The 9,795-nt window shown below is 42.7% G+C and overlaps 1 protein-coding gene across 1 annotated transcript in view; it reads left to right on the top strand.

Annotated features, from left to right (window-relative positions):
- The window catches only part of Dip2b (DIP2 disco-interacting protein 2 homolog B (Drosophila)), a 130,413-nt gene that overhangs the window by 89,549 nt on the left and 31,069 nt on the right, over positions 1-9,795 (top strand). The window contains exons 20-24 of the mRNA XM_013018690.1: positions 83-210; positions 2,261-2,375; positions 4,610-4,811; positions 8,346-8,455; positions 8,541-8,621. Coding sequence (XP_012874144.1) covers positions 83-210; positions 2,261-2,375; positions 4,610-4,811; positions 8,346-8,455; positions 8,541-8,621 — 636 coding nt within the window. The remainder of the gene's footprint in view (positions 1-82; positions 211-2,260; positions 2,376-4,609; positions 4,812-8,345; positions 8,456-8,540; positions 8,622-9,795) is intronic.

Raw genomic sequence — 9,795 nt, 5'->3', positions numbered from 1 at the left:
CTTCCTTCCTTCCTTCCTTCCTTCCTTCCTTCCTTCTGTTTAAACCATAAAAACTCAAAGTAAATCATTGTTACCATTTCAGGGTAGCTTGGTGTTTGTGGTTGGAAAAATGGATGGATTACTCATGGTTAGTGGTCGAAGACATAATGCTGATGACATTGTTGCTACTGGCTTGGCTGTTGAGTCTATAAAGACAGTGTATAGAGGAAGGTGAGTGGTTGGAATGTTAGCCCTTCTCACGAAACCTAAGTAGATCTTGGTGGGGTGATTTGATGGTGCTTTGTAGATTCTCTTTCCAAATGATTAGTTTGGTTTAGATGAAAAGAGTAGAAACCCACCTTTCAATATTTAATTCACAGTGTCTGGTTCTTTGTCTATAATTTAGAGGAATGAGACATATCCACATCCTGTATTTTAGATTTGGATTGTTACTATTCATTGAGGAGGATTTTAAAACAAACATTGAACATCCTATATTTCTTCAGTCCAGAGGTTGTGGCATTCAGGCCAATCGAGATACTCTGTAGGAGATTATATCTAAGAATTTTTTTGCTTGTTTCTAGCTCAATTATTGGAGCATCGTAAAGTGGAATTTGCCATAGCACACTAGTGCTAATAATTTTAAATCCTGTGGACAAAGCCAGGCACCTTTTTTTTCCTTTGCTTATTAATACAAGAAAAATATCTGCTATATATTGAGCAATTGATATTCATTCCAGAAGTTTACAAAGCAACTCTGGTGTCCCTTTAGGGTTTTTTTGTATTTTGGTTGTGGGGCTTGAACTCTGGGCCTGGGGACTCTCCCAGAGCTCTTCAGCTCAAGGCTAGAGCTCTGCCACTTGAGCCACAATGCCACTTCTGGATTTCTGATGGTATATTGGAGATAAGAGTCTCACACACTTTCCTGCCTGGGCTGGCTTTTGAACCGCAATCCTCAGATCTCAGCCTCCTGCTTTAGGTTTATTTTTAAGAAGGAAGTTAAATCCAAAAAGAACCAGCTCCCAAATTGTGTGTTTTTATAATGGTGGATGCACACTCCACATGGAGCACTGGACTTCTGTCTCAGTCATAATGATGGCCCCACTCTCAGTGCAACGCCTGGCACATAGCCTATGTTCCATAAGTGTGTGAGTGGATGCAGGCTGGCGAGCTGGCATATTTGGCTCTCCAGTGGCTTCCTATCCTCTCATGCATTCATTCTATGAATACTCATTGGGTGCCAACTCTGGGCCATTGTCCTTGGTGCCCTCACTCTGGGAATGCATAGCAGATGCCTGATCTCTGCCCTTTCGCTGTCATTGTGGGCACCAGACAGGAACCAGTTAGACAGAGAAGTAGAGAACCTGGGAGAAGTGGCAATGTGGCAGAAACAATACATGGGGTGGGGGCTTGCTAGTATATCTATCAGGTGGTCTGGGAATGCCTCACTAGCAAGGGGACATTTGAGCGGAGACCTCACTTAGAACCCCTCCATCCTCCCCTCTCCCCAGCCTCCCGGGCCTCGGATCCACCCTTGCCTGTGTCTGACTCTCGCTCCCGCTCTCTGCTTCACTACTCTGCTCCAGGCACACTGGCCTTCTTGCTGTTCCTCAAACCTGCCAAGCTCGTCCCTACCTCAGAACCTTTTCGCTTTCCGTTCCTTCTGCCCGGAATCCTCTTCCTCCAGATCTTCGCGTGGCTCGCGTCCTCACCTCATTCAGGTCTCTGCTCCAGTGTCCACTCCCCAGGGAGGCGCTCCCCAGCCACTCACCCCTCCACCCCTCTGTCCCAGTGTGCTTTCTGCTGCGCAGCACAACACGCAGCCATATCCATATGTTGGTTGGTTCTGTCTCTTAACATGTAATCCCTGATGTTCATGACAGTGGGATGTTTTCTTGTTTGTTTTTTGTTTTGTGCTGGTCCTGAAACTTAAACTTAAGGCCTGAGTGCTACCCCTGAGTTTTTTCACTCAAGGCTGGCATTCTGCTGCTTCAATCACAGCTACACATTTGGCTTTTTGATGGTTAATTGGAGATAAGAGTCTCACAGACTTTCCTGCCTGGTCTGGTTTCAAACCTTGATCCTCAGATCTCAGCCTCCTGAATAAATCCATCTATTTTAAATGAGTCGATTTGGATTTTGATGATAATAGTTGCACATTTCTTTGCTAAACTACTCATTTCTGGGTTCTGTGGTGGGCGGTGTCTCCATAATTCCAGTTAAGCAGAGAAGTAGCTCTGGTTGTGAAGAGAGTCTGATGTGTATGATCTGTCTTTCTTAGAATTGCTGTGTTTTCTGTGTCTGTATTTTATGATGAGCGCATTGTGGTGGTTGCGGAACAAAGGCCCGATGCCTCTGAGGAGGACAGCTTCCAGTGGATGAGCCGGGTGCTGCAGGTAAGCTTACTTGGGTCTGTGTCCAGTGAGAGGTGGCTGCCACCATTGCTTAAGCACTTGGTTTTTGTTACTGTGTTGTATTTTGTTTTGTTTTTCTCAGACCAGTCTTAAATTCAAAATCCTCTTGCTCCTTCCTCCAGAGTAGCTGGGATTACAAGCATAGAATACCATACCCGGCTTGTAAACACTTTCTGTGATGGGTCAGTTATGTTACCTAATTTTTCTTTCTTGCTGATCACTGCTTAATCTACATACTGTTATCAAAACTAGATAATAAAGTCATTAAACTGACTTGCCTCGGTCAATTTATGCTGCAGTATTTCCTTCCCATGGAAGATTTAACTGTGTAGAATATGTCTCTGACAGCAATCAATTCACTTGTCAGCAGTTAGTCACATATAGTCTTAGTACATGCCAAAAGTGGTGCCTTGTATATAAGGGCTCCAAGAATATGTAAGACAGTTTTCTTTCTCCAAAGGAGCTTCATTATTAGAGAAGATGCAGGATGAGGTAAACCACGAGGAGAAGAGAATAACTCAGACTTACCGTAAGGGATATGTCCTAGTGAGGACCAGGCTAAAAGGATGGAAAGAACTTGGGCTTTATTTTCTTCAAATTTTATGTATGTATGTGGCTTGAACTCTGGGCCTGGGTGCTGTCCCTGAACTCTTTTTATTCAGCACTAGCACTCTACCACTTGAGCCACAGCTCTGCTTCTGCTTTTTGGTAGTTAACTGGGAGATCAGAGTCTCATGGACTATCCTGCCTGGGCTGGCTTTGAACCACAGCCCTTGGAGTTTTGAGTATTACATTTTAATCCAAAGCATATAATATGTGTACATTGGCTGTAGAGTAGTATATACAAATACCCCAATTTGGGTTCCAGATAAATTTCCATAAATTGTACCTGGATGCTTTGTCTTTGGTTTCTGGATTTATGTCCTTGAAGTTAGAACTAGAACACAGTTATCAGAAAAGTGATTTAAAGAAAACCTTCACAGCTGAGAGTTGGTGGCTCATGACTGTAATACTAGCTACTCAGGAGGCTGAGGTCTGAGGATTCCAGTTGAAAGCCTACCTGGGCAGAAAAGTTAGTGAGATTCTTATCTCCAATTAATAACTAAAAAGCCAGAATTGGCATTGTGGCTCAAAGTGGTAGAGCACTAGCCTTGCATGAAAAAGCTCAGGAACAGGAACAGGCCCTGAGTTTAAGCCCGACAGTACTGACAAAAAGAGAGAGGGGTGGGGGAAACCTTTACTTTTGGAATTAACTTGTTCAGACCAATCAGCAGTCATTTTCTTTTTTTTTTTTTTTTTGGGTCCGGTCGTGGGGCCTGAACTCTGGGCCTGGGCGCTGTCCCTCAGCTCTTCAGCTCAAGGCTAGCGCTCTACCACTTGAGCCACAGCGCCACTTCTGGCTTTTTTCTTTTTGCTTATGTGGTGCTGAGGAATCGAACCCAGGGCCTCAGGCATGCAAGGCAAGTGCTCTACCACTGAGCCAACTTCCCAGCCCATCAGCAGTCATTTTCAAGAGCTTACCTTTAATGTGCCTTTCCAAAGCCTAACTCTTTTATTCATTTTACATTTATATTTATTCATCTTTGTCATATATACTTAAAGTATGTGAACCAGTAGCAATGGTCATGAAAGTGCAGAAACAAAGGCAAGAAAACAGTGATGTGGCCGGGCAGGGCATATAGCAAAGGGTATGGTGGCCTACAGTGTTCATTGTACCCATAAGCCTTGCCTGGGTGTTTTGTAAAGGGGACACATGGTAATAAGGTGAATTACTAAGAGGGGGCCCATTCAGAGAGTTTCTGTTGTTTTTGTTATAAAAATGTGTTGCTTCGGGCTGGGAAGGTGGCTCAGTGGTAGAGTGCTTGCCTTGCACACATGAGGCCCTGGGTTCGATTCCTCAGCACCACATAAGCAAAAAGAAAAAAGCCAGAAGTGGCACTGGGGCTCAAGTGGTAGAGTGCTAGCCTTGAGCTGAAGAGCTGAGGGACAGTGCCCGGGCCCAGAGTTCAAGCCCCATGACCGACAGAAAAAAAAAAACTTTAAGTGTGAAATTTAAAGAAAAGAAAATGGTTTTGTACACTTGTAATTATGTTAGGCATTAATACAATGTTTATTTCTGGAAAATCAGTCATACAGTAAAATAATGGATTATGTCAGGCATATGTCTAATGTAGTAAGCATAATTTCATTGAATATTTTTCTCTCTCTTTTTCTAGGCAATTGATAGCATCCATCAAGTAGGGGTTTATTGTCTTGCTCTGGTGCCTGCCAATACATTGCCAAAAACGCCACTAGGAGGGATCCATATATCTCAAACAAAGCAGCTGTTTTTGGAGGGTTCTCTCCATCCTTGCAATATCCTCATGTGCCCACATACATGTGTGACAAACTTGCCAAAGCCCCGGCAGAAGCAACCAGGTAATAATATGCTAGCTGCTTAGCTATAACATTAAAATATAACTTCTAGAAACTGAAGGTTCCAAGCAAGATTCTGTCTAGAATTTACAAAAACTTAAGAAAATAAGAATGGTATAAGCTGACCAAAACGAAGAGGGATCAATAACCTGCACAACAGGCTGCTTGGGTTTGCCACTGCCTCTCTTCTGAGTAATTTTCTATAACATGCCTCATTTTCCCCCTGAATATAAAGTATGGGTCAGGAGGATCAAAAGAGGCTGGGAATATGGCTTAGTGGTAGAGTGCTTGTCTAGCATTCATGAAGCCTTGGGTTCAATTCCTCAGTATCACATAAACAGAAAAAGCCAGAAGTGGAGTTGTGGCTTAAGTGGTAGAGTGCTAGCCTTGAGCAAAAGAAGTTCAGGGACAGTGCCCAGGCTCTGAGTTCAAGCCCCAGTACTGGCCAAAAAAAAGGATCAGAATTGTACTGGGAGGGCTGGGAAAGTAGCTCAGTGGTAGAGTGCTTGCCTTGCATGCATGAGGCCCAAGGTTCGATTCCTCAGCACCACATAAACAGAAAAGGCCAGAAGTGGGGCTGTGGTTCAAGTGGTAGAGCACTAGCCTTGAGCTGAAGAGCTGAGGGACAGCTCCAGGCCCAGAGTTCTGGCCCCACGACCGGACATACAGAAAAAGTAAAGGCCAGTAAGATGTGCTACATAACAAGTGACCCTAGAACTGAATGCCTGGAAATAACAGGTGTTTGGTTTTCACTCATAGACCTGACTGGCCCAGGCTACAGGGTGGGATGAGAGCTGGTCTATGTATCTGCTCTCTGGGGGTCCAGTAAGCTACCTGGACCATTTTTTGCAAAAGCAGATGGCAGAGGCAGAGAGACCAGCCAAACCAGCAAGCATATTTTAAAGCTTCTGTTCCTGTCACAACCTCCTAACATTTCATTGCCTACAAATTAGAGCATGCTCCAAATTGGTGGAACAGAGAAATACACTTCCTCCATGTGGCCTCAGCTAGCACAGGAAGAAAAGGAAGAATTCTTAGAAAACTGTTTACCACAGACCTCCATAGCCGACTAGGTCTGCTAGGCAGCCTGGCTTGGAGACGTAAGTTCTGAGTCATTCTTCCAGCAAGTCTTTCCCTTTAAATGTATTTTCTAGAAATTACACATATTATTTGATTTTTACATAGTATTCACCTATACTAAAAAATACAGTCTTTATTCCAGGCATGTGTCCAGCTAAACACTGAGTTTGTGTTATTGAAGGAAGAAAGGAGACTAGGTCTGGAGGTTGATAAACAGTAGTTTGGGGAAGACGAACAGGGGTATTTACAGTACAGCAGTGTTTGCAGTCAGCTTCCTGGGGCTACTGCTCTCGTAGGTTTTCCATTTGACCCATAGATTCAAGAAGTACACACAGGAGGGGTTGGGAAGGTAGCTCAGTGGTAGAGTGCTTGCCTTGCATGCATGAGGCCCTGGGTTCGATTCCTCAGCACCACATAAGCAAAAAAGAAAAAAGCCGGAAGTGGCGCTGTGGCTCAAGTGGTAGAGCGCTAGCCTTGAGCTGAAGAGCTGAGGGACAGCGCCCAGGCCCAGAGTTCAGGCCCCACGACCGGACCCCCAAAAAAAAACTCAATATCCTCCTGCTTGTTCCCCCCAAGTATACGTTTACAGGTGTGCCTGCACCTAGCTATTTACCTTTTAAAAGGGATTGTATGAGCCAGGCACTGGTGACTCATGCCTGTAATCCTTATTACTCTAGAGGCTGGGTATGAATTCAGAGCCTATGCTTGCTAGATAGCCACTCTACCACTGAACCATGTCTAGCCTTTTTTGCATTGGCTATTTATGAGATAAAGTCCTACTTCCTACCCAGGCTATGCCCAGTTTCTACTCCTGAGATAGAGTTTGCAGACTTTCCTGCCTAGGGCTGGCCTAGAATCACAATCCTCTAATCTCAGCTGCCATGAAGCTAGGATGATAGGCATACACCTATGCCATTGGGCTATGAGTTGAGAAGGAATGTGAATTTTTCTGCCTGGGCTGGCCTCAAACGATGGTCCTCCCATTCAAGTGTCAAATCCATGGGAAGATTGATAGAATAGTATAGTTTGCACCCATATACCTTCCCCTAGATTCACTAATCAGTGATTTTTTTCACTAAACTCTGAATGTAGGTATCATGACCCTTCAGCCATAAGTATTTCAGCACATGTTTTTTCCAAAAAACAAGAATGTTTCATTTTCTAAACAACTATGATGCCATTACCTTGTTAAGGTATACAGCCATAATCCCAGCACTCAGAAGTTGAACCCAGAGAATCAAGAGTTCTGGGCCAACTTAGCCTACATCTCAAGACCCTGACTCAAACAATATAGAGCCCAGCACCGGTGGCTCATACCTGTAATCCTGGCTACTTAGGAGGCTAAGATTTGAGGATCTCAATTCAAGGCCAGCACAGGCAGGAAAGACCATGAAATTCTTCTCTCTAATTAACTGCCAAAAAAAAAAAAAAATGCTAGAAATAGAGTTTTGGCTTAAGTGATAGAGCATTAGCCTTGAGCACAAAAGCTCAGGGACAGGCCCTGAGTTCAAACCCCAGGACTAGCATAAAAAAAAAAAAAGAAAAAGAACCAAGGTAGGAAATTTAGCCATAATATATCATCTAATAATAATAAACACTTAAATTTGTCTACTTGTTTATTAAAACTGATTTTTAGAAATCTGGTACAATATGTTATGCATTGCATTTGACTGCCTTTATTTACATCCTTATTTTGTCTTAAGACATGAGTGATTGGTTGATTGATTATGCTGGTACTGAGACTTAAATTCAGTCTCCTATTCTTACTAGGCTTTTTCATTCAAGGCTGATGCTCTACGACTTAAGCATAGCTCTACTTCTGGCATTTTGCTGATTAATTAGAGATAGAAGGTCTCGAGTTTGGCTTCCCAGGCTGGCTTCAAACCTTGATCCTTAGAGTTCAGCCTCCTTAGTAGCTAGGATTACATACATGAGCCACCAGCACTGAGACATGAATGTTTTTGAAGAGTCTAGGCCTGTTGTCTTGTAGATTGTTCCACAATCTGGTTTGTGTTATGTACTTAGTAAATGATTTCTCCTAATACTCATAAATGACAGATTTATTTCCAGAACCAAGTATCTATTGCTGCTCTTTTTGGATTGGATTGTGATTGTAGAAAATGATTATTGGAATTAGTACTGCAGCCATCTCTTCGGAGTGAACATATCCCTGTGTACCCACACTACCAGAGCTCCCCTCTTCCTCTTGCCCACTGAACCTGTATTTCTCTGTGGTTCTGTTTGTCTTTTTTCTAACATCTCCCACTGCCTACTTTTGTTCATGTGCATATGTTGCCTTTCCTACTTGCATACAAGCTCTTTGTCCTGTGTCTGGAAGAGTGCTTTGTCAACATTGTTGAATAAACATTTGAACCAGATGTGGATGGTCTGGAAATGCTTTGGGAGTATGTAGCTTAAATTGCCATCTCTAAAGAGGATTTTTACCTCTATTTACAGGTGTAGGTCCTGCTTCTGTGATGGTTGGGAATCTGGTTGCTGGAAAACGCATAGCACAAGCTGCAGGAAGGGACCTGGGGCAAATTGAAGAGAATGACTTAGTGAGGAAGGTAAGTATTCCAGAGTTGGTGTAAGGATACACTACATTTGTTGAAAGTTGCTGAGCCTAAGTCTTTTTCTGCTTTGTGACTTTAGCACCAGTTCCTGGCGGAGATTTTGCAGTGGCGAGCCCAGGCAACTCCTGACCATGTACTCTTCATGCTGTTAAATGCCAAGGTATTAAAATTCAATCATGCCTGATGACCTGAATCCTAAGAGGAGAACCTTAGGCCCTCTTGATCTCTTTCTTTCATCAGAAAAGTCTATTGCCCTCTCTGAGGCAGGAGCTGGTGCTTTCTCCTTGTTGTGACATATGAAGATAAATTGTGCAGGCACTCTGAGATTGAAGTGGAACCTCCTTGAGTACTATGTATACTGTCTTTTTTTTTTTTTTGGTAAAAGCAAGTCTTTTTTTTTTTTTTAGTTCTAATAGTAATAGGATCAACTACAATTACAGATATGCATAATGGTTTATGCTCATGCAGCGTTTTACTCAATTAGACTTTGAGCTCCTTGATTTCTGCCAGGAAGAAAGTGATATTATATACAGGATTTATTGCTAAAGGATACAAGGCAAATTGAAGACTCTTCAAGTGTACATTTGCCAAGCACAGTATTGTTATCTCTTATCCCCAGAACTTGGGAGGCTGAGGCAGGAGAATTATGAATTTGAGTCCATTCTTGGCACTTGACTCCATCCCCTCACCCCTGAAAAAAAAAAAAAAACTAAAAACATTTAGTTACTGGTTTCTAGTGGATGGATCACCATAATAATCTGATTTTTTTTAAGTGTGCCATTCTATGGGAGTCTGCTGGATTTTGTTTGTTTTGATGGCTGAGTCATAAGCTGAAAGTGCTGTGATGATATTCCAGCAATATTCTTCCCAGCAGGAAGACAGAACGGGCCTGTTACATCTCTGAGAAAACTTACCCGAATTGCCCTCACCTACCACTATACCTCTGTAGTCTAATCATGAATTTTGTTTATGTAATGATAGAACTTTTTTAAAAGTATTTTTTATTGTTATTGTAAAGGTGATGTACAGAGGGGTTACTGTTACATAAGTCAAGTAATGAATACATTTTTTTTGAACAGTGCACCTCTTCCCTCGTTTTCTCCCAGTTTTTCCCTCCCAACATCCCTTCCCACAAGTTGTATAGTTCATTTTCCACAGTTTCTAGTGAGTGTGATGCAGTGGCTGCATTTTGCTTACCCTTTGTCCCACCATTTCTGTGCTTCCCCTTATTTCCCCAAAACAGATTAACTTACATACAAGACAAAAAGTGCAGTGCAGTGTGAACACCTAGAGTCCTGTATAATTTATTCTGTCCCCAGTGTGATTTTTTTTTT

The sequence above is a fragment of the Dipodomys ordii genome, unplaced genomic scaffold, assembly GCF_000151885.1.
Source record: "Dipodomys ordii isolate 6190 unplaced genomic scaffold, Dord_2.0 Scaffold42, whole genome shotgun sequence".
NCBI classification, from domain to species: Eukaryota; Metazoa; Chordata; class Mammalia; order Rodentia; family Heteromyidae; genus Dipodomys; species Dipodomys ordii.
This window is presented reverse-complemented; position numbering and strand designations above follow the sequence as displayed.